The following is a 22333-nucleotide window of genomic DNA, read 5'->3' as shown; positions in this document are numbered from 1 at the left end:
GACGGAGGCTGGAGGGCGGGCACACGTTTATTGCAGCCGAGCCCGGGGCTCAGGCGTCCTGGTAGTAGTTGTTGAAGTTGATGCGCAGCAGGAAGTCCTCCAGGTGGGGCTGGTAGCCTCGGTTCACCAGCTTGCTCACCACTGAGGGGAGGTGGGGCGCAGGTTCAGTGAGCGGCAGTCCCTCCCCAGCCCTCCCCTGCCCCAGGGTGCGTCACCTTTGAAGAGGAAGTGGGAGTAATACTTGAAGGCGCTGTAGGACTGCTGCATGAGGGCAAAGTTGGGGTGCTCGGGGCCGCGTGGGCCACCGGCCGGGCCCCAGGGCTGGGAGATGAGCTGGCTGCGGAACTTGAGGACCAGGCTGAAGACGCTGTGGATGACGTTCATGACCGGCGCCGCCTTCTCCGTCAGCAGGCCCCTGGGGGGAGGCGGGGGCTGCGATGGGTGCGCCCGAGCCGGGGGCGCACGGGTGCAGGCCGCAGCTCACCTGAAGACCGCCTTGTGCAGATACTCGGCATGGGCGCGCTGTATCTCCTCCAGGTCGCCCACCGAAGCCAGCCTGGCCTGGAACTCGCACCAGCTGACATGCAGGATCTGGTTGGCGATGTAGCCCTGGGTGACCTTGACGAAGTGCTGCATCTCGTGCTTGAACAGCTGCAGCTGACGGAACTGCACCGAGCCGGCTGCCTGGCTCACCCGAGCTGGGGGTTGGGGGGGGGGAGGGGGCAGGGGTGAGTGTGGCCCACCGCAGGCAGAGTGGGCCCCTCGGGCCCCCCAGGCTCACCTGTGCGCTTGAGGTGGAAGCAGACGTCCTTGAGCGTCCACATCATGAGCTTCAGCTGCAGCAGGAAGGAGAAGATGCCACCATACCTGCTCAGGCAGCCCTCGGTGACCACGATGTTGAGAGGCCAGTCGACCTGCCAGGGAGGCGGGCTCAGCACAGCTGCGTCCTGGGACCACCCCCACTGCCCGCGCCAGGGGGCGCTGCTGACCTTGTACCTGAGCTCCAGGCAGCTCAGCACGTCTGGGGCGTTGGGGGCGAACGTCTCGGGCAGGAACTTGAGAGCGAAGGAGAGGTTGGCGGCGTGCGGGCTGTCGCCATGCAGGCTGTACTGCAGGGCCTTGCTCAGCACTGAGTTGAGCACCAGGGGGCTGAGAAGCTCCCCGGGCGTCTGGCCCGCCCCGAGCTGCAGGGACAGGACACAGAGTCCCAGAGCATCCAGAGCCTGCCTGTCCAGAGCCTGCCTGCTGCCGCTCTGGCACCTGGCCCGCCCGGGCTCACCTTCTCGAAGAGCAGGTCGCTGAGGGACTGGGCGAACTCCCCGTCCTCCATCAGCAGGAAGTGCCGCAGTGCCTCAAAGTGCGCCCCGAGGTTCAGCTCCACGAAAAAGTAGTCGACCACGGCCTTGTTCACCAGGGAGACGCTGGCGGGAGGGACCTGGCATTACTGACCGTTGGGGGGCAGAGCCGGGTGGGGCGGGGAGGGCGCAGAGGGTCAGGCGGCACTCACTGGGCAGCCAGCGGGGCAGTGACAGAGTGCTTCATGAGCACGGGCAGCGGCAGCAGCTCGCTCAGCTGCACGGCGCTCTCGTCTGCATCTGATGGGACCCCGGCGTCCTCGGGGAGGGCAAAGGCTCGGGGAAGCCCGTGGTGCAGGAGGCGGGCCACGGGAGGCTCCGCTGTGGGGTGACAGACTGCAGTCATGCGCCAGGGACACGGGGCCAGGCTGCCTCCTGCCTGCCCGCCGTGGCCAGCCCACTCACACATGGCCTCGTAGCTGTCCGGGTACTGCTCCAAGCGATACTGCCCTGCGAGGCCCGCCAGGTAGGCCTGCTCCCGGTCCCAGAGCTGGGCCGCTGCCTCACCAGCGTCTGGGCTGCTCTGGACGTCTGCATTCTCCTAAGATGACCCAGCTTTGAGGGACCCGCCTCCTTCCCTCGTGTGAGAGGAGGGACCGGCAGGCAGACTGCACCCGCCCCGCCCAGTCCCAGGACAGAGCAGTGCCTGCCCACAAAAGGCCCAGCACACCCCCCAACCCCTGACCTGTGAGCTGGGAGAGAGGTCCCTGGAGTCCTCACTCATCCCCAGGCCTGAGCAGAAGAAATGGGGCAGGAGAGGGGGGTCAGGGGCAAACATCCACCGCCCCACCGGTCCTCCCCCTCCTGGGTTCACAGACACCCCCAGGGGCAGGACGGCTCTGGGTCCCACTGACCTGGCTCCTCCAGGGTGCCGTCTCCCAGAGCAGCAGGTACAGCCTCAGCAGACAGTGAGGCCTGGGGGCCACCCTCCTCCCCGTGGCCAGGGCCTGGGCCAGCCACCTGTGCGCTGGAGCTGCCTGAGGCTGTCTCCACGGGCAGCTGCAGCGTGTGCTCCTGGGCAGGTCCCTGGGCTCCTGAGCTGAGGCCCAACTGGGGCCCAGGGTCAGGGGGGCACAACGGGGGCCTGGGCAAATTGGGCTCGGCTTCCCCTGAGAGCACCCCCAGCATCACACTGGACTGAGACACGTGTCCATGAAGATTCCACCGTGGCCGGGAGGGGGCCACGTCCCACACATTCTCCCCCACCCTGATGCTGGCGTCAGACACGTGTCCATGGACGTTCCACCGTGGTCGAGAGGGGGCCACGTCCCACACATTCTCCCCCACCCTGATGCTGGCGTCAGACACGTGTCCATGGACGTTCCACCGTGGTCGAGAGGGGGCCACGTCCCACACATTCTCCCCCACCCTGATGCTGGCGTCAGACACGTGTCCATGGACGTTCCACCGTGGCCGGGAGGGGGTCATTCCAGAAGCACAGCCCCCTCTGGGAACACCAGGCTCTGCCCCGAGGACCTGCGCGGTGGTTGGGCAGCGCTCCTCCTGGGGGGAGGGGTGCTGTGGGGGGTCCGGGCCACATGTGCCCGGCGGCACCTGAATGTCCTCCCGCAGCTGCTGCCCCCTGCTGCCCGGGCTGCCTCCTGCGGTCTGGAGAGCCCCTGCGGAACCTGAGGTGGCCACAGTGGGCCTCAGGACGGTTCTGAAGTCGTACTCCTGTGGCCTGACAGGTGTCAAGTCCATTGCTGTGGATGGAGCCACGGGAGGCAGGTCGGAGCCAATGGTCTGCAGCGCCTCCTCCAGGAGGGGGGCCGTGCCGCTGAGCCCAGGCTCAGCCCCCTGGGCCGCGGGCAGGAAGTCCCGGAGGCTGAGGCCCGCGGAGAGCGGCCCCGGCTCCTCTGCTTGCCCCGACAGCAGGCCTGCCCCGGGCCCCGCGCCACAGGCCCCGGCTCCTGGAGACTTGAGGGGCTGCAGCGTGAGTGCGCTCTGCCCATGAGGGCCGGCCGGGGCCGCCTCCCGCGGCTCCTCTCGCCCGGGGTCACAGCTGCTGCCTCTGTCGGGGGGCACGGGGCCCAGAAAGGAGGCCTGCAACACAAGCGCACGTGGGTTCCCCCTGGTGTCTGCTTCTGTCCCCCAGGTTCAGTTCTGCACCCAACACTCAAGCCCATGAAAGGGGACACTGGGGACACATGCCAGGCCTGGGGCAGCCAACCCAGAGCCCACCCTCCATGGCCTGGGTCCTACCTGGTCCCCTGCCTGTGAGCGGGCACTTGTCTGGGAGCAGGCACCAGGGAGGACGGCCGGCTGCTCTAGGGGCCTCCCCTCGGCCACGGCCTCTAGCATCCCCTGAAATGGAACCAGCAGGACATGAGGTGGCAGCTGTGGGGGGTGAGAGCCCCAGCCCCAGCCCCACGCCCGCAGGCGCGCCGACGCAGCGGGGCTCCGCAGCAGCTGCCCAGAGCCCAGCCGGCATCCGGCGCCACCCATGTCACCTGAGGGCGGCCCAGCCTGTCCCGGTCACGCCCCTCTGGGCACCTGGTTAGAGCGTTACCCAAACCCCACGGTGGGCACACGGTGGGTCTGTGTGTGACTTCAGGGCTCCTGAGTCCCCGAGAGCCCAGGGAAGAACTCCTGGGTGACGAGTGGCAACACCTGAATGTGCGTCTCGTCTTCCAGGAGAAAACGAAGCCGCGCGCTGGCCAGCCGGTGCCTCCGGACCTTCCACAGTGCCCTCTGCTCCCGACGAGCCGCCTCTGCAGACAACTTGCTGTAATGATCCACCAGCGCCTGCCTGCAGCCACCCAGACAGCACGGGCCACCAGTCACCCCACTGTCCAGCCAGTGCCCCATGTGGGGGCCCCCGACGGGAAGCCTACCCCCGAGCACCTTCCCCAGGTGGGCAGCGGGCCCCTTGGAGCCCCCACAACACCTGCAGGGCCTTACTGGGCAGGTCTTTCTGCCTCCCCCCACATGGGAGCCCCTGGTGGGCAAGCACAGTGCAGTCACTCAGAGTGAACCCCAGACGAGCTCCCCCACAGCCTGAAGCACAGGGAGCAGTGCGGGCCACGGGCCCAAACCCTCTCGGAGGTGTGACCTCGCTCCTCACTGGAGGTGGTTCTCGCACTGCCGCGCCAGGTCCAGAGCATCAAGAGGTGATGCAAACGGCACGAGGCAGTGGGAACACCTCACTCAATTCAAAACTCGCCCTGCTACAGCCAATGACGCTGACCCTCTCACCAACATGAAGCTGGTTTCAAACCCAGCCTGGCCACGTTTAATTCAGCTGCCACAGGCCAGGGACACACTCCATACCTAGTAAACAAGATCTCCTCTACTAGTAAACAAGATCTCCTCCACATGTAAACAAGAGAATAACATCATCATACACGCGTGTGTACACACCCAAGTCAGAATGGATGCACGCAGACACATATGCACTCAGCACTGACTGGCTCTGTCACGCTCCATGAACAGTCCCCGAGTCAGGACCACTGACCGGGAGGCGAGGAAAGGGCGGGGCTCCTTCTGAGGCCAGATGTGCTGGCAGCTGGCAGGAGATGCAGGGAGGGAGGGAGGGAGGGAGGGAGGGAGGGAGGGAGGGAGGGAGGGAGGCAGGCAGGGAGGGAGGGAGGGAGGGAGGGAGGGAGGGAGGGAGGCAGGGAGGGAGGGAGGGAGGGAGGGAGGGAGGCAGGGAGGGAGGGAGGCAGGGAGGGAGGGAGGGAGGGAGGGAGGGAGGGAGGGAGGGAGGCAGGGATGCCAGAGCACAAGACAGACCCCGGACGCCATGCTGGGTAAACCCCTGTCTCTCAGTCAGGCTGCTAACAGGTTTAAAGACAAATTTAAGAAACAGGCAGTTTAACTTAAAGGAAACAGAGAGAGAGAGACAGGATGCGAGCACAGCGTGGACCGAGCCTGGACCCCAGTCCACACAGAGCGACTGCAAGAAGACCCAGCTCAGGCCGCCACTGCTCTCGCCTGACAGACGCCTGAAAGGTGCCAGATACAGACAGAAGGCAACCAGCCACCACAAAGGTGAAGCCAGCCGTGACTCCCAGGAAGGCCAAGCCCATGGCCATGGCGCCCCCGGCCACCCACCTGGCCTTCCTCTCCAGTTGCTCCTCCAGGGCCCTCAGCCTTCTCTCCCGATCCCGGAGCTCGCGGGCGTAGCTGAAGTCCTCATCCAGCTCCTCCTGCCTGGCCACCCGGCGTCGCTGCAAAACACCCCACAGGCAGCCCGCTAGTGAAGCCGACCCCTCGAGCCCACCCCCCCCGGCCCAGGGCCAGCCCCCCCACCTCCTGGTCCTTCACAAACTGCTCCTTCAGCCTCTGGAATTGCTCTCGCTTCCGGGCGTCCGAGACCATCCGCTCCGACATCTGCCGATCTGGAACAAGACAGCCAGGGGCCATGGTGAGAAGCCCCAGCAGCAGGCCCCCGACATGGAGGGGCAGGCGAGCCACACGCACCGCTGAGTGCCCGCAGGACCCTGGACGCCGCCTCCCGGGCCTGGACAATTAATTCTTGCTTTGCAATTTCCATCCGTAATTCCTGGAAAAGACCACCAGCGACTGATGCGTCTGACCCTTCAGCCCCCACCCCTGGGACAGCCAGGGAGAGGGGTCTGCTCAGACCGGTTCTGGGGGTGCAGCGCCCATCGTGCAAGGCAGTGAGGCGGTCCCCAGGCAGGTGACACCCTCTCTCAGAGTGACCTGGGGCCAAGACCCCAGCCTTCATGCCCACCCTGGCCCTCCCACAGAGGCCAGCCCCCTGCACCCCCAGGGCTCGCCCCTCCACCCGACTGGTTCTCAAGGGTCTGCCCCGCCCACAGCTTCCTGCTGCGCACAGGTGCCAGGACTTTGCATTAACCCCTCCCCAGGACACAGGACACTCAAAGCTCGGGCCTCAGTGCACTTGACCCTTCTGAGTAGGACGGAGGCTCAAGGGAGCCACTGAGGCCAGGAGGCTCAGGCCCTGCTGCCCTGGAGCCACAGCCCGGCCAGGATAGGGCCGCCTAGCGCCCAGCCCACCCCAGGAGGAGAGGAGAGGGAGGGCCAGGGAAGGCCGGGCTGTGGTGCCCTCACCTTCTCCTCCTTGCTGACCGAGCTGTGGCGCGCCACCCTCTCCATGCGGCCCACGTAGGTGGCACAGTCCTTCTCGATGTCCTTCAGCTCCTCGAGGGAGAAGATCACGGAGATGCGCGGGACCGGGATGTCTGAGCAGCAGAGGTAGTGCTGGAGGGTGGGGGTGGGGGGCGGCACCTGAGCCCAGGGACTGGCGGCCACAGCCCGCCTTGCCTCCCGCTGGCGACCCACGTGGACAGCCTGCCTCAGGAGTGCTGTGCTCCCCGCTGACACCCTCCACAGCTCCAGAACAGCAGGTGTGGGTCTCCGCCCAGGGCCAGGCCTGGCTCCCACAAGTAAGGCTCCAGGAAAAGGTGGGAAGGCCCAGACACACCCACAGGGCCTCCCTGAAGTCAGCCCCGCCCCCCACGGGAGCCCCGCCCCCCACAGCTAACACCTGGGCAGCTCCTGGGGGCGCATGGACACTGTAGCCCCCGCAGCAGCCCTGAGCCCATGCTGGCCGCTCCAGCTCGCTCCTCGCAGCCCTGCACTCGGCCGGCCGCTGCCCCCCGCTCTGGCCTGCACCTGGCTGTTGCTGCCAGGAGCCCCCAGTCCACACCCGCTGGCCTGTCCAGACACCAGACAGTGTCTCCCACAGGGGCCGCCCATCCCACCCACTGCCACTGGCCATCTTCCAGAGGCCTTGGTTGCATGGACACCAGCTCAGGCCTCTGCTCTAGGGCACGGCTGAGCCCTGGGACCCCTCACATGACCCCTGGGTCCACCCTCCTGCCGACACAGCCCTTCCCATCCCTCTGGGGCGGTTTCCAAGGTGGGGGAGGGGGAGGAGCCCAGTGCCCCTTTGGCCTCTGAAAGGCCTTCGGCTTTCCTCCCATCTTTGAAGGAGCACCAGAAACTCAACAGAGCTGCTCATGAAACTCTCAAGGGGACAGGTTGAGGTCACCCAACCTGGGCTGGAACCCTATGGACCCGGGCTGAGGGCAGATGGGCAGGCAGCTTGGGGCTGGCGGAGGCTGGCCGCTCCGCCCCTCACCTGGGGGCAGCAGAGCTTCAGCAGATTGATGGTCTTCCCGCAGACGTACACGTCATGGGCGATGTGGCTCAGGAACACGGGGACGCAGTCCTCCGCCTCTTTGGAAATGAGCACGTAGCCGTGGGTCCAGTAAAACCTGTCTGCATGTGGGACGGCTCGCTCAGGCCTGTGACCAGTGCAGCCCTGACCCGGCCGACGGCAGCGTCCCCGCCCAGCAGCAGCCCCCACCTACCTCTGAAGCCCAAGTACTCGTGGTTCACCTGGATCATGAACTCGCCATAAACATCTCTGAAGACCCCACTGTACACCCAGTCGTGGATGAACCTGAATGCGCGTGGAAAGGGGGGGTGAGCTGGGCGTGACTCCGCCCTGGGAGTGGGGGGGCTGCAGTCCAAGCCCACCCGCCCCGCCCCCGCCCCGCCCCACCGCGTGTAGGGCTCGCAGCTGGTCTTGAGCAGAGACAGCAGGACTGGGTAGTGCTCATTGCTGCAGTTATCCAAGGCCTCCTGGTAGAGGTAGGAGAGCAGCTTCACGCCCTGCAGACAGCAAGGGGGGGCTCAGCCACACCACACGCAGCAGGGGGAGCCCTGCCCTGCCCGGAGCCCGGCAGCCCTCACCGTGGGGAAGGCAGCCCTGGGCTCTCCGCCGCCGGAGCCCTGGAGAGTGGCGCCGACACCACAGAGCTCAGCCAGGTACCTGCACACAGAGGCGGGGAGACCAGGTGGGCAGAAGACCCAGGCCCTCCCCTGCCTGTCCACATAGTCCAGCTTTAAAACTGCCTGCACCTCAAGAAGCTCAGCTGAGAGCTGCCTGTCAGACCCTCCCAGGAACCCCATGCATCCCCACCTCCTTCCCAGGTCTGGCCAAGACTCTGAGTCCACGACTCTTCCCCACTCCTGCTGCTCTCCCCCAAGAGCCCCTCCTGCACCCACCGCATCCCCCAGGTCACCTCCTCTGCCATCCTGAATGGCTACCAAGTCCCCTTAGGCCTCCCGCCTCGCCACCCCACTCCAGGCTGTGCTCCCATCACGCCCTCCCGACACCTCCGGGCTCAGCCTCCCCCTCGTACCCCTTCTCCAGCCCCGGGGCCTCCACACTCCTCCCCTCAGCCTGCAGGCACCCCTTTCCACTGAACCCACCCCCCAACCCCTAGTCTTCCACTCTGCCTTCTCCAGATGGCATCTGCCAGCAGGCACTCTGCCCATGTTCACTGACCAGCTCCTGAGTGTAGGCACCAGGTCTGTCTGCAGGGCCCCTGTGTGCCTGTCGGGTAGGAGCCCTGATCCTGGGCTGGGCCTGCTGGTGGGCACCTCATAAACTCAGCTGGGTCAAGGGCCATCCAGACGCCGACCAGGAGGCCGCCCACCACCCAGCATGGCCCATGCCTGCCTCACCAGCCACCAAGTCGCACGCCGAGGCTCACCTGAGCTGCCGGCCCAGCTTCTTGAAGAGAACGCCGATGGTGAGGAGGCTCCGGGTGGGCGGGGTGGAGAGCACGCAGGCGCGGTAGTGGTGCAGGTACCGCCTCAGGCCGCTGCTGAAGGCCTGTGGGGCAGGGGCCGGAAGGAGGGTGGCCAGGCACGGGGCACGGCCACCAAGCTCAGAACCAGAGAACAACCTCGGTGCGGGAAAAAGCTGGGCCTCCACCCCCAAGCCTGGGGCTCCATTTCCCAGGAACGGGCATCTGCGGGTCACATGTGGACACCCAGCCCGGCCAGAAGCCCAAGCCCACTGTAAGCTCCGCCAGGCCGTGCAGATCCCGGGCAGCTGGGCTGTGTGCACAGACGCCAACTCCCAGAGGGTCTCTGGCCGCTCAGGCCACGGCAGTCCCGAGGACACTGGTGTCTGGGGCGGTGCCGGGAGCATGGCCCCAACACAGCTCACATGCTTCCAGGAGGTCTGCTGGAGCGCGCGAGCGCAAACGTCAGGCACCCAGGAGACCGCTGTCCTGCCCTCCATCCCAGACAGTCAACACGGCAGTCCTGTCTGGGTTTCCCTCTGCCCTCCCAGCCCTGCTCAGGCCCATCCTAGAATCCGAACCTCGTCACATCACCCCAGCAGCCCTGCTGCGATGCCCAAGTGAAAAGGGCCCGGCCCAGTGCCTGCGCTCTCTCTCAGGCCTCACGCTGCAACCCCCCCACCCCACAGCTGCCCACTGTCCTGGGGGCCTGCCCAGCGTATGCACTGACGACAAGGCTTTCAGGCAGACCTGGTTCAGTCCCGCGCCAGGGGCCCGGCGGGGAGCAGGCAGCGCGTGCTCCCTCCACACCACTGGCCGGCCCCCGGCACTAGCCACAGCTGCCTCCCACGCTCTCACGGCCCCAACACATCCACCCAGGTTTCCATGCAGTGATGGGCCAGGCAAGACGTGGTCCCCGGCCACCATTCCCAAAGGGCAACTGACAGTCTCTGACGTCACTGAGGAGAGTACGGCCTGGCTCAGAGACCCCGGGGCAGGCCTGCATACAGCACCCGGGGACCCGCAGCAGCGTGAGGTGGGGCCGCACCTGGAACACGAGACCCTTGCTGCAGGAGGAGTCCAGCACAGGCTGCAGAGAGAAGTGGCTGAGGCGCACGTAGTGGGTCCCGCACTCGGCCACCTCGGAGAGGAGGCTGCTGATGCTCTCGTGGGATGCTCCTGAGACGTGGACACCCCGCTTCACCGTGAAGGCCTGAGCTGGCTGGACGGGACAAAAGGGAGGTCACGGGGGTGGGCACCTGGGGTGGTGCCGCCTCCCACTGCACCCGGGCACCCAACCTTGGCACTGCCCCAAGCACCCCCAGACCGGGAGCCCCAAATCTAGACACACAGGGAGGGCACAGGACACAGAAAGCCTTCTGCCAGCAGGCTGCCACTAATGTGACATGACACCTCCCACAGGTTAATATGCTAAATGTTAATGTCACGTGAATTTTAAGATTTAAAGAAAACAAAAACCCAAAAAAGAGAAGTCCAACACCAGATGGCTTCAATGGTAAATTCTACCAATTAAAGAACACCAATTGTTGGGACTTCCCTGGTGGTCCAGTGGCTAAGACTCCTCACTTCCAATGCAGGGAGCCTGGGTTTGATTCCTGGTCAGGAAACTAGATCCCACATGCCAGAACTAAGATCAAAGATTCTGTGTGCTGCAACCAAGACCCAGGGCACCAAATAAATAAATTAAAAAAAAAAAAAAAAAAGAACACCGATTGTTATTAAACTCTTTCAAAACTTAAAGAGGAGGAATACTTCCTAATTCTAAGAGGCCAGTATTCTTCTGATGCCAAAGCAAGATACAGACATTACAAGGAAAAGACTACAGTCCAACATCCCTTATGAACACAGATACAAAAATCTTTGAGAAGATATTAACAAACTGAATCTAACAGCATGTTAAAGGATAATACACTATGACCAAGTGGGTTTTATCTTAGGAATGCAAGGGTAGTTCAACATACAAAAATCAATGTAATATACATTAACAGAACAAAGGGAAAAATCATACATACGATCATGTCAGCTGATGCAAAAAAAGCATTTGACAGAAGTCAATTCAATCCTAAAGGAAATCCATCCTGAATACTCAGAGGAAGGACTGATGCTGAAGCTCCAGTACTTTGGTCACCTGATGCAAAGAGTCAACTTACTAGAAAAGACCCTGATGCTGGGAAGGATTGAAGGCAGGAGGAAAAGGGGACAACAGAGGATGAGATGGTTGGATGGCATCACCGACTCGATGGACATGAGTTTTCACAAGCTCCTGGAGATGGTGAAGGACAGGGAAGCCTGGCGTGCTGCAGTCCATGGGGTAGCAAAGAGTTGGATATGACTGAGCAACTGAACAATACCTTTTCACAATTAAAAACACTAAAAAAACTAGGAAAAGAACGGAACTGGCTCAACAGGATAAAAACTGTATGTGAAAAATCCACAGCTTGCATTATACTCAGTAGTGAGACTGAAAGCTTCTCCCTGTGATAAGCAACAAGGCAAGGACACGTGCTTTCACCGCTTCAGGGTAACACTCAAGTCCCAGACGCAGCAGTTAGGCAAGGAGAAATTTTAATATGCAGACTGGAAAGGAAGAAGTAAAATGATCTATTTGCAGGTGACATCATGTTATATACAGAAAATGCTAAAGAATCCACAAAACACGTGTTAGAGCCGTTAAATGAATTCAGCGAAGTACCAGGATACAAAATAACATACAAAAAGCATTTATATTTCCATACACTTGCAATGAACAATCCAAAAAAGGGAAGTAAGAAACAATTCCGTTTACAAGTGCAGTATAAGAATACAGTACTTAAGTAAATTTAACTGAGGAGGCAAAAGACTTGTTAAAGTGAAAACTAGAAAACACTGCTGAGAGAAATTAAAGGCCTAAATAAATGCAAAGACATCCCATGTTCATGGACTGGAGCATCTAATAACGTCAGGGTCATGCACCCAGGGCCTCCCCAGCACTCCATGCTTTCACTGCAGGGGGCACAGGCTCAATCCCTGGTGCAGGACCTCGGATCCCCCATGCCACGGGCAACGAAGTCCACTCGCAGAAATGAAAGACCCCACAAGCTGTAACGAAGATTCGCCATGCTGCAACGAACACTCGACACAGACAAATAGATGAAAAAGATGTTTAAGTAGATGATGATTCACCCAAGCAGCCTGTGCACTCAGTGCCACCTTATCATGATCCCAATGATGTTTTAGCAGAAATAGAAAAACTCATCCTAGAATCCATATGAAATTGCAAAGGCCCCAAATAACCACAACAATCTTAAAAAAAAAAAAAAGAAGAAGAAGGTGGAGAACTCATACCTCCCAAGGTCAAAACTTCCTACAAAGTTTTAGTCATCAAAACAGTGTAGAACTGGGGACGTCCCTGGTTGTCTAGTGGTTAGACTCCAGATTTCACTGCCGTGGACCAGATTCAATCCCTGGTCAGGGAACTGAGATCCTGCAAGATGAGGGGTGTGGCCACAAAAAACATCACAGGAGTGGGATCAGGAGAAACAGGAAGATCATGGAACAGAAGAGAGTCCAGAAATAAACAACTCACACATGGTCAATTGATGCACGAGCATACCAAGAACATACGATGCGGAAAGAAGAGTCTTTTCAACAAAGGGTGCTGGGTAAACAGAATTTCCACATGCAAAAGATTAAAGCCACACCAAGTACAAAATGAACTCAAAACAGATCAAACATCTAAAGTGTAAAGCTGACACTATGGGACTCCGTGGTGGTGCAGTGGATAAGAATCCACCTGCCAGCACAGGGCACAGGGTCCAACGCCTGCTCCGGGAAGACCCCACACGTGGAGGAGCAACTCTGCCAGTGCACCGCAGCTGCTGAGCCTGTGCTCCAGAGCCTGAGAGTCACAACTGCTGAAGCCCGTGCGCCTAGAGCCCACGCTCTGCAACAGAGAGGCCACCGCACCGAGGAGCCTGAGCACCACAGTGACGAGGAGGCCCTGCTCGCTGCAACCAGAGAGAGCCCGAGCAGAACAATGAAGACCCAGTGCAGCCAAAAATAAATAAACAAACAAAATTATTTTAAAAAGAATAAAGCCAACACTGTGACACTCTTGGAGGGAAACATAGAGGCCTTGGATTTGGTGATTTCTTAAATAAGACACCAAAAGTACAGGCAACAAAAGGAAGAAAATAAACTGGACTTTATCAAAATTAAACTTTGTACTTCAAAGCATACTATCAAGAGTGTGAAAAGACAACCTACAGAATGAGAGAAAATATTTGCAAATCATATATCTGGTAAGGGATTAATATCCAGAATGCATCAAGAACTCCTACAACTCAAGAGCCCAACTCAACGACGGGCAGAGGGCAGGCGAGGGCACAGAGGAGGCGGCAGTCCGCAGGCTGAGACGCCACTCTGGGCGCCACACCCTTGTGCCGCAGCACCCAGAACAGCGGGGAAACACGTTTCCGTTCTCTGACCAAAAAAAGAGGCAAAGAACTAAAAACTCAAGTAGACTTTCTCCCAAGAGATATACGAGTGAAAAAGTGCTCAGGAGCAGTACTCATGATGGAAATGTGAATCTAAATTATAATGAGACATAGATACACTACCAGTATAAAACAGCTGTCTGGTGGGTGGCATTACTGGTGAAGAGCCCACCTGCCAGTGCAGGAGATGCCAGAGACATGGGTTCAGTCCCCGGGTCGGGAAGACCCCTGGAGGAGGAAATGGCGACCCCTCCACTGTCCTTGCCTGGGCGGTTACAGCCCACGGGGCCTCAGAGAGTCAGACATGACCGAGCACGCAGGACAGGACAGTGGGGAGCTGCCATAGCACACACGGAGCCCAGCGTGGCGCTCCGTGACAGCCTGAGTCAGGGGAGAGCTGGGGGCAAGCGGCAGGAGGGAGACTCAATAGGGAGGGGATGTATATACACACGGATATATGTATATGTGTGTGTGTGTATATATATATATATATATATATAGTCACGACTGATTCTCATTGTTGTACGGCAGAAACCAACACAACACCAAAAAGCAATTATCCTCCAATTAATAAACAGAAAAATTCAGCATTTGGATTTTGGGGAAAAGAACTATAATGAGATACCACGTCACACCCACTGGGACAGCTACTATTTACCAAAAAAGGAGTGGGGGTAACAAGCACTGGTGAGGACGTAGCAGACTGGACCCCAGAGCAGCACACACTGCTGGAGGGGGTGCAAAAGGGCACAGCCACGGTGAAAAGTAGTCTGTTGGCTGCTCAAAAAGTTAACAGAATTACTGGGACTTCCTTGGTGGTCCAGGGGCTAAGGCTCTGACTACAGTGCAGGGGGCCCAGGTTCGCTCCCTGGCCAGGGAACTAGATCCCAGGCTGCAGCTGAAAAGGCCCTGCATGCCACAATTAAAGGTCCCGTGTGCCACCACAGACCCGGTGCAGCCAAATAAACAAACCAATCACCACAGGACCCGGCAAGTCCACTCCCAGGAATATACCCTGAAGAACTAAATGCACCCATGTGCACATTAGCACTATTCAGAAGTCAGAAGGTGAGATCCACCAGAGCATCCATCAACTGATGAACAGCTAACAAAACGTGGTCTTTATACACATAGCAAGGGAGAGGCAAAGACACACCCAACTGAATGCTGAGTTCCAGAGAATAGTGAGCAGAGATAAGAACGGTTTCTTAAATGAACAGTGCAAAGAAGTAGAGGAGAACAACAGAATGGGAAAGACTAGAGATCTCCTCAAGAAAACTGGAGATGGCAAGTGAACATTTCATGCAAGGATGGGCATGATTAAGGGCAGAACGGTAAAGACCTAACAGAAGCAGACAAGATTAAAAAGAGCTGGCAAAAATACACTGAAGAACTGTACAAAAAAAGGTCTTAATGACCCAGATAACCACATTGGTGTGGTCACTCACCTGGAGTCCGACATCTTGGAGCCTGAAGTCAAGTGGGCCTTAGGAAACATCACTATGAACAAAGCTATTGGACGTGACAAAATTCCAGCTGAGCTATTTCAAATCTTAAAAGATGATGCTGTTAAAGTGCTGCACTCAGTGTGTCAACAAATTTGGAAAACTCAGCAGCGGCCACGGGACTGGATAATGTCAGTTTTCATTCCAATTCCAAAGAAGGGCAATGCCAAAGAATCTTCAAACTGCCGTATAATTGTGCTAACTTTGCATGCTGGTAAGGTTATGCTCAAAATCCTTCAAGTGAGGCTTCAGACGTACGTGAACTGAGAACTTCCAGATGTACAAGCTGGGTTTAGAAAAGGGAGAGGACCCAGAGAGCAAATCGCCAACATACACTGGATCATAGAAAAGCAAGAAAGTTCCAGAAAAACATCTACTTCTGCTTCATTGACTACGCTAAAGCCTTTGACTGTGTGGATCATAACAAACTGTGGAAAATTCCTAAAGAGATGAGAGTATCAGACCACCTCACCTGTCTCCTGAGAAACCTGTATGCAGATCAAGTTAGAACCTTACATGGAAAAACAGACTGGTTCAAAACTAGGAAAGGAGTACGTCAAGGCTGTATGTTGTCACTCTGACAACATACACTCTGACAAGCTGGAATCATGATTGCCGGGAGAAGTATCAACAACCTCATATATGCAGATGATACCATTCTAATGGCAGAAAGCCATTCTAATGGCAGAAAGAGCCTCTTGATGAGTGTGAAAGAGAAGAGTGAAAACTTGGCTTAAAACTGAACATTTGAAAAACTAAGACTATGGCATCAACTCATGGCAAATAGATGCAGAAAAGGTAGAAGCAATGACAGATTTTATTTTTTGGGCTCCAAAATCACTGCAGATGGTGACTGCAGTCATGAAATTAAAAGACGCTTACTCCTTGGAAGGAAAGCTATGACGCACCTAGACAGTGTATTAAAAAGCAGGGACATCGTTTTGCCTACAAAGGTCCGCAGAGTCAAAGCCATGGTTTTTCCATCAGTCATGGATGGATATAGGAGCTGGACAATAAAAAAGGCTGAGGGCCAAAGAACTTATGCCTTCAAGCTGTGGTGCTGGAGAAGACTCGACAGTCCCTTGGGCAGCAAGGAGATCCAACCAGTCCATCCTAAAGGAAATCAACCCTGAATATTCATTGGGAGGACTGATGCTGAAGCTGAAGCTCCAATACTTTGGCCACCTGATACCAAGAACCGACTCACTGGAAAAGACTCTGATGCTGGGAAAGAGTGAAGGTAAAAGCAGAAGCAGGCGGCAGAGGATGAGATGGTGAGACAGCATCAATGAGTCAATGGACGTGAATCTGAGCAAACCCTGGGAGACAGTGAAGGACAGGGGAGCCTGGAATGCTGCAGTCCATGGGGTTGCAGAGAGTCATGACTTAGTGACTAAACAACATGCGTGTAGAGTATTTTCTAGCCTTAAAAAGGAAGGAAATTCTGACACAGACTACAACATGAATGAACCTTGAGGTCATTATGCTGAATGAAATAAGTCAGACACAAAGGACAAACACTTCGTGATTCCATTCGTATGGGGAAAATCACTTTAAAACTGAAACAAGACAACCATCCCCAGGGAGGCCGCCAAGATGGCTTCCTGGCCACACCTCAGCTCCTTACCTGGCAGAGGGAGAATGTGGCAGACACGACTCCGATCAGGACGTTGAGCGCATCCTTCACCAGCTCGCACTCCTTCACTAGGACGGGCTGTGGGGCCTGCAGGAGGCTCCCGCCCAGCACCTGCAGCTCCCCTTGGTGAAGTCGGCAGAACCTGTCAAAGGCATCCCTTCCTGCCTCAGTGATGTAGGGCTCCTCTCGATGGCCAGGGGGACTGTGGGGACAGAGCGGGCAGGGAGCTGAGGTAAGCAGAGGGCAGGACAAAGAGCAACTCAATAGCGTGAGATGTCTAAGGCCAGATGAGACTCCCCACTGCTCCCCAGTCTGCGTCCAGCAGGCCCATCAGACAGCACTGCACAGAAGTGTCCCCACCCAGCCCGCAGCCACGGGGCACACAGTGGTCGTCTGGCTGAGGCCTCGCTCGCTTGCGATGACCTCTGCGTGGGAGACAACACCGGGCCCGGAGCAGCACAGTCACGACCGCACAAGTGTCCGTCAGCAGAGGACTGGATAAAGACGTGGTCTGTCCACGCAGAGGGACGTTAATCCAGCCTCAGGAGGCAGGATTCTGCCCGTGTGTCAGCTGCTACAACACGGAGGCACGCTGAGGGCGTGAGGCCGAGTGATCAGCCCAGTCGTGCGCGAGGACAAGTGCTGCACGACCCCACTCCTGTGGGGTCCCCAAAGTCACAGACACAGAAAGGAGACGGTGGAGGCCCAGCGCGGGAGGACAGTGGTGGAGAGTGAGGGTCTGATGGAGACAGTCTCAGTGTGGGAGGATGAAAAGTTCTGGAGAGGATGGTGCTGATGGTCACCTCACATGAATGTGCTTAATGCCACTGATGGAAACGTCAAAAGGGTTAAGATGTTAGACTTCACGTCATAGGATGTTATCGCCCTCTGCCCAAGAAAGCACAAAGATCGTACAGAGCCAAAAGTTCCCTGAAATTCTAGGAGAAAACAGGTACACGCCTGCCCTAGGGTCTCTGCCTACAGGGGATCTGCAGGAAGTTCAAGAACAAGGTCTACCAGCCTGGTCATACTGTTTAAGAGGCCAAAGAGACAGCATCATTTCTTAGATATTCCTTTGGACACCATCAACTCCTACTGAAAGCATGAAACAGCTGCTTTTAAAGTCCACTGGAAGAAGTAGACTCTTAATAAAAGGAGCCCAAGAAAAACCTTAGAACTTGCTAAGACCAAAAATGCTTTCTGATGGACGGTGCATCATAAGGCGCCCTTTCCCTCATTCACCAAGAGCAGGGGCCAGAGCAGTCAGGCGGACGAGCCCAGCCTCACAGGGCCGGAGCCGCAACGAGACACAGGCTGCGAGGAGGTGCGCTGTGCCACCCAGGACAGGGGCCCTAAAGGGACGGAGGGAACAGAGACGCTGGTCAGGAAGGCCAGGGGAGCAAGGCCACGCCCTAAGCAGTGTCCCCATGGGCGGGAGCGGCCTGCATGGAAGCCTAGAGATGGGAGGAGAAAGGAGCCAGGTGCTTTGGGCTCAGCATGGGAGGGCTGAGGGCAGGGGCCTGCGGCCAGTCCCAGTGGGCAGGGCTGAGCAGGGTGGAGCAGCACACTCCGATCGCCATCCCTGGAAGGCAGCGCTGGCTAAGCGGAGGACAGCCGGGCATGCAGGAGAAGCAGGCGGGCCAGTCCTGAGTGTCCAGATCAGCAGGGGGGCCCAGCTAGGCCACCATAGCAGCCCTCGCTCCTTGGGGCACGGAGAGCTGGAGCGGAGGAGGAGCCTCTGGAGCTCCAGAGCCCCCCGAGGCCCCAGGGCTGCAGGTGCCACCCCACTGCGCACACAGGCATCGGCCTCTGACCACTCTCCCAGGTCAACTCCCTCAGTGACTGAGAGCTGAGATGAGAACCCGTGAAGCAAACACCACATTCACACTTGTCCCCACCGAGAACTTGGCCCTTAACATCAAAAGACCACTTCCCCAGAAAGGGTGACAGATGCTGAGATGCCGGCAGCAGGGAGACCCAAGCTGGCTGGCAGGGTGAAGCACAGGGGCGGGGGTCCTCCGAGGGTCTCAGGCAAGGGCAGAGTTCACAATCAAGGGCTGTGGCTGCCAAGGAAGCTTTGACTGCCCATTTGTCAAGAGTTCCTGGCAAGAAACTAGCAAGTGGCTGGGACCCAACTGCAACAGATTCCCAAGATTCTCCAAATGAACTTGAGGAACGGGCTTCAAGGGCAGGGGCATCCAGTTACAACAGAAGAGGCAGTGGAAGAGCCGCGGGTGGCCGGTGTCTCCTGCGGGGGCACAGGCTAAGTGCTGGCCACCATCCTGCTTGAAGGGACACCAAGAAGCAATCCTCACTCTGGAGCTGTGGGGTCAGTTCTGCTTCAGGGGGACACTGAAGAGATTAAGTGCATTCACAAAAGGGGACAAGAACATGGACCAGCGGAGCAATCATGTCTGCTACTAAAGAGTGAGCTGAAAAACTGAGCCAAGAAAATTGAGAACTGGCAAATGAAATCCACTAGTGAACATTCACAAAAGAAAGTAGTGCTGCTGGATGGCCAGTGTGCAGACTTGCGAGGGCTTTGCAGGCAGCAGGCGATCAGGTCTGCTTTGTACACACAAGACAGATGAAGGCCGAACAGGAAGTCCCAGGGCGAGGGCGCTCCTGCAGGACCAGATGGCCACCAGTGCTGGCGCTGCCCGGGGAGTCAGGAGTGGGCCCCGCCCGGGGGAGGTGCGCACGCCAGGAAAGCCCCTCCAGCAGGAGCAGGGCCCACACAACACCCCGAGCACGTGCTCGTCCCAGGGAGGCCCCACAGGAGCCAAGGCTGCGTCGGAAGGCACTCGGCTCCCTGAAAACCCTGACTCTCTCCCTCAATGCTCCCCGCGCTGGCGTCCCACAGATCTGTCAGCAGAGAAGAGGTGCCCAAACATGTGGGAGATGGGTCCTCTACCCCCACTCTGGGAGGTTGCGAGACGCCAGCACGCCATGGGCTGAAAGATCTGGCCTCAGAGCACCCATCAGGGAACACTGCGATGACAGGCTTCCCTCAGGGGAGCACCACCTTCAGGCCTCCCAGGTGTGAGAAGCACTCCCTCAGCAGCACCCCGTGCCCGGCACCAACCACAGAGCCCACCACCTCAACCGGGAGCCGTCACGGCCAGGATGTGAGCCGCAGCCGTTACTGGCTCAGTGGGAACTTCTATAGGTTTCTCCCGGTGGTTCTCTCAACCCTCAGACAACTTGCACACAGCTTGACTGAAACTTCCAAGTCCCTAATCTGGGCTGAGTAAAGGCCACATTCGAGGGCAGGGGAGGGGCAGGGTTTGCATTTAGGGCAAAGGCTCACAAACCATCCAACTTGCTCCCAGCATCTCCGCTTGCTGGCCTCGTAGGTGAGCACAGCGTCCCACAGGTCAACGTCTGGCGTCACGCCCGGCTCAGACTGGGAGTCAGGAGTCAGATTGGATGCTGACTGGAACCCTTCATCTTCCGACTGATCCACGCTCGGAGGGACCTGGAGCCCGTGGGAAAAGGACTTTACCTGTGGCATGCTGTCTGGATTCCACCCCAGTGTGAGAAGAGTTCCAGGAACCCTTCCACACACTCCTGTTCACTCTATGGGAAAGACCTAACAGAACATTTCTTCTCTTTTTCTCAAGCACACAAGCTACTACACCATGTTTTTGCCCCCAGTGAGTCATTTTAAGAAATTAAATTTATTCATTATCAATTTCCAATTTCACACAACACAAGCTTATTGAGGCTTATGAGCCTCAACATAATTTACAATGACATTTTCCATAACATGTCTCTGATTTGGAAATTCCATTTTGGGGAACCCGGCATAAAAAAAAAAAAATCACATAGACACAGAAAGATTCACTTCTCCCAGGGTATTTGCTATAGCATTATGGTTGGAAACAATGTAAGTGTCTCCCACTAAAGGAACCACTGAACAATAACACCACATCCTTTCAGCAAAGCTACAAAATGCAAAGGCAAAGGATGATTAACAAGGTCTGAAAAATCCCACTTCATCCAGAAAAAAGCATGTAATACGGCACAAATAGCCAGGAGAAATGATTTTTTGGCACCTATGGCTACTGAGTACTTGAGTACACAGGGAGGAATCAGACTTCATTTTGCGTGCTACGCTGTACAACCGGTCTGCCAGGGCAGGAGACATAAGCTATGAGGGTTCAGTCCCCGGGTCGGGAGGATTCCCTAGAGAAGGGAATGGCTACCCACTCCAGTATTCTTGTCTGGAGAATTCCATGGACAGAGGAGCCTGGCAGGCTAAAATCCAAAGGGGTTGCAAAGAATCGGACAGGACTGAAGTGACCTAGCAGGCATGCTGTGCTCAGCCGCCTCTGACTCTTCGCAACCCCAAGGGCTGTAGCCCTCCTCTGTCCATAGAATTCTCCAGGCAAGAATACCGGAGTGGGATACTTCTCCGGGGAGATCTTCCGACACAGGGATTGAAGCCGGGTCTCCTGCACTGCAGGTGGATTCTCTACCCTCTGAGCCACCAGGGAATTTAAACATCAACTGGAAGGCAGGAGAAATGACTGAATGACAGATACAAGAAAACAGTGGCATGTGACTCGGGCCTGCGGGGAGGGGGCCGCTGGGAATCCGCACCAGCAGCCCCACCCCACGGGTCCACCGCCAGTGAGGGACTCCGGCTGTCCTCCCTTTGCCACAGTGGAAGGAGGGTCAAACGAGGCGCTTCTCAAGCCCGAGGAGCCGCAGACGGGAAGCAAACACTCTACCTTGATGGCCAGTCCGGAGAGGTCTGCGCTGTCCGGCACCGGGGGCAGGTCCAGGCGGACGTCCAGGTCGGCCGTGCGGCTGTGCACCAGGGCTCCGAAGAGCGAGACGCGGGTGTCCCTTTCAAACCTGTCCCAGCAGGGGTCGCCGTACGAAAAGAGCCCGACGGCGGGCAGTCCGGTGCCCGGTGCCGCCTCCATCACCTGCCGCGTCTTGCGGACCAGGTCTCGACACAGAGACTCCTCTCCGGAGATGAGCGACCGCACATCCGCCTCCAACTCGCTCAAGTCGGCGCAGTCGTAGCCGCCGTAGGGAAGGGCTCTCCCGACCGGCCGGCTGTGCAGGAAGACGCCCCGCCGGCGCCGCCGCACTCGCGGGGGCCCGCTGCCCGCCAGCCGCACCAGCAGCTCCAGGACCGCGCCCAGCTCCGCCAGCGGCTGGCGCGGCGCGGCCTCCAGCCCCTCCACCAGCTCCTCCAGGCGGTCGGCCTCGGCGCCCAGGCCGCCCACCCGCAGGTCGAAGGACAGCATGAGGATCCTGTTCCTCACCGGCAGCCTCGGGAGGCCGGGCTGCAGCCCGCGGCCCTCCTCCTGAAAGAGGCCCATGAACAGGGCGTCATAGGCCACCCTCTTGAGGCCCCGCTTGGCCTTCCTGCGGCTCCCGCGGCGCGGGCCCGAGGGAGCCTTGGCGGCCGGCAGGAGGACCTCACACAGGTCGTCCACCAGCTGCGGGACGCTGGCCATGCCTCCGCCTCACGCCGGGGCCTCGCGCGCGGCCGGATTCGCTTTCTCGGGGCCCCGGAAAAGCGACGACCTGCAGAAGCGCCGCCGAGGACGGAGCGTGGGCCCGGCCCCCTCGGCCGGAGGAAGGCGCGCGCGACCTGACCCGCCTTCTCAGGGTCCCCTCAGCCGGAGGAAGGCGCGCGCGGCGGCGCCGAAAACGCGTCACCGCCGCGCGACCAGCCCGACAGCAGGCGCCAGCGCGCCGGAACTGCGTTACCCGGGGGGCCGGGCGGGCCGGGCGGCCCGCGCGCAGGGGGCGGAGCCTGGAGGCCGCGTCCACCAGCACTTCCGGCCTG

At 58.6% G+C, this 22333-nt stretch overlaps 1 protein-coding gene across 2 annotated transcripts; it reads right to left on the bottom strand.

Moving 5' to 3' along the window:
* Positions 1-9: 9 nt before the first annotated feature.
* On the bottom strand, positions 10-22175 carry TUBGCP6 (tubulin gamma complex associated protein 6). 2 transcript variants are annotated; one of them, XM_006066326.4, is made up of 25 exons: positions 21258-22170; positions 19836-19999; positions 16513-16723; positions 9933-10106; positions 8849-8970; positions 8043-8121; positions 7852-7961; positions 7658-7749; positions 7426-7565; positions 6393-6542; positions 5778-5859; positions 5607-5695; positions 5409-5524; positions 3966-4104; positions 3558-3659; positions 2210-3398; positions 2041-2087; positions 1761-1896; positions 1508-1676; positions 1280-1421; positions 990-1184; positions 782-914; positions 485-698; positions 216-415; positions 10-141 (listed from the first exon to the last, which is right to left on the bottom strand). In XM_006066326.4, exons 1-25 carry the CDS (start codon positions 21996-21998, stop codon positions 50-52), a joined length of 5028 nt encoding a protein of 1675 aa, XP_006066388.4. In that variant the 5' UTR covers positions 21999-22170; the 3' UTR covers positions 10-49. The 2 variants fall into 2 exon arrangements, 1 of the variants encoding a protein (XP_006066388.4); XR_003108565.3 differs by lacking the exons at positions 10-141; positions 216-415 and having other exon boundaries at positions 557-698; positions 997-1184; positions 21258-22175.
* Between the last annotated feature and the right edge of the window lie 158 nt (positions 22176-22333).

Source organism: Bubalus bubalis, chromosome 4 (assembly GCF_019923935.1).
Source record: "Bubalus bubalis isolate 160015118507 breed Murrah chromosome 4, NDDB_SH_1, whole genome shotgun sequence".
NCBI classification, from domain to species: Eukaryota; Metazoa; Chordata; class Mammalia; order Artiodactyla; family Bovidae; genus Bubalus; species Bubalus bubalis.
This window is presented reverse-complemented; position numbering and strand designations above follow the sequence as displayed.

Excerpts from the sequence above, each read along its gene's own strand:
- TUBGCP6 (XM_006066326.4), bottom strand. The coding sequence starts at position 21,998 with ATGGCCAGCGTCCCGCAGCTGGTGGACGACCTGTGTGAGGTCCTCCTG. Across the intron at positions 5,860-6,392 it reads CGGTCAGCAAGGAGGAGAAG|GAATTACGGATGGAAATTGC; the intron begins GTGAGGGCACCA and ends GGTCTTTTCCAG. Across the intron at positions 1,422-1,507 it reads ACTGCCCCGCTGGCTGCCCA|CGTCTCCCTGGTGAACAAGG; the intron begins GTGAGTGCCGCC and ends CCCTCCCGCCAG.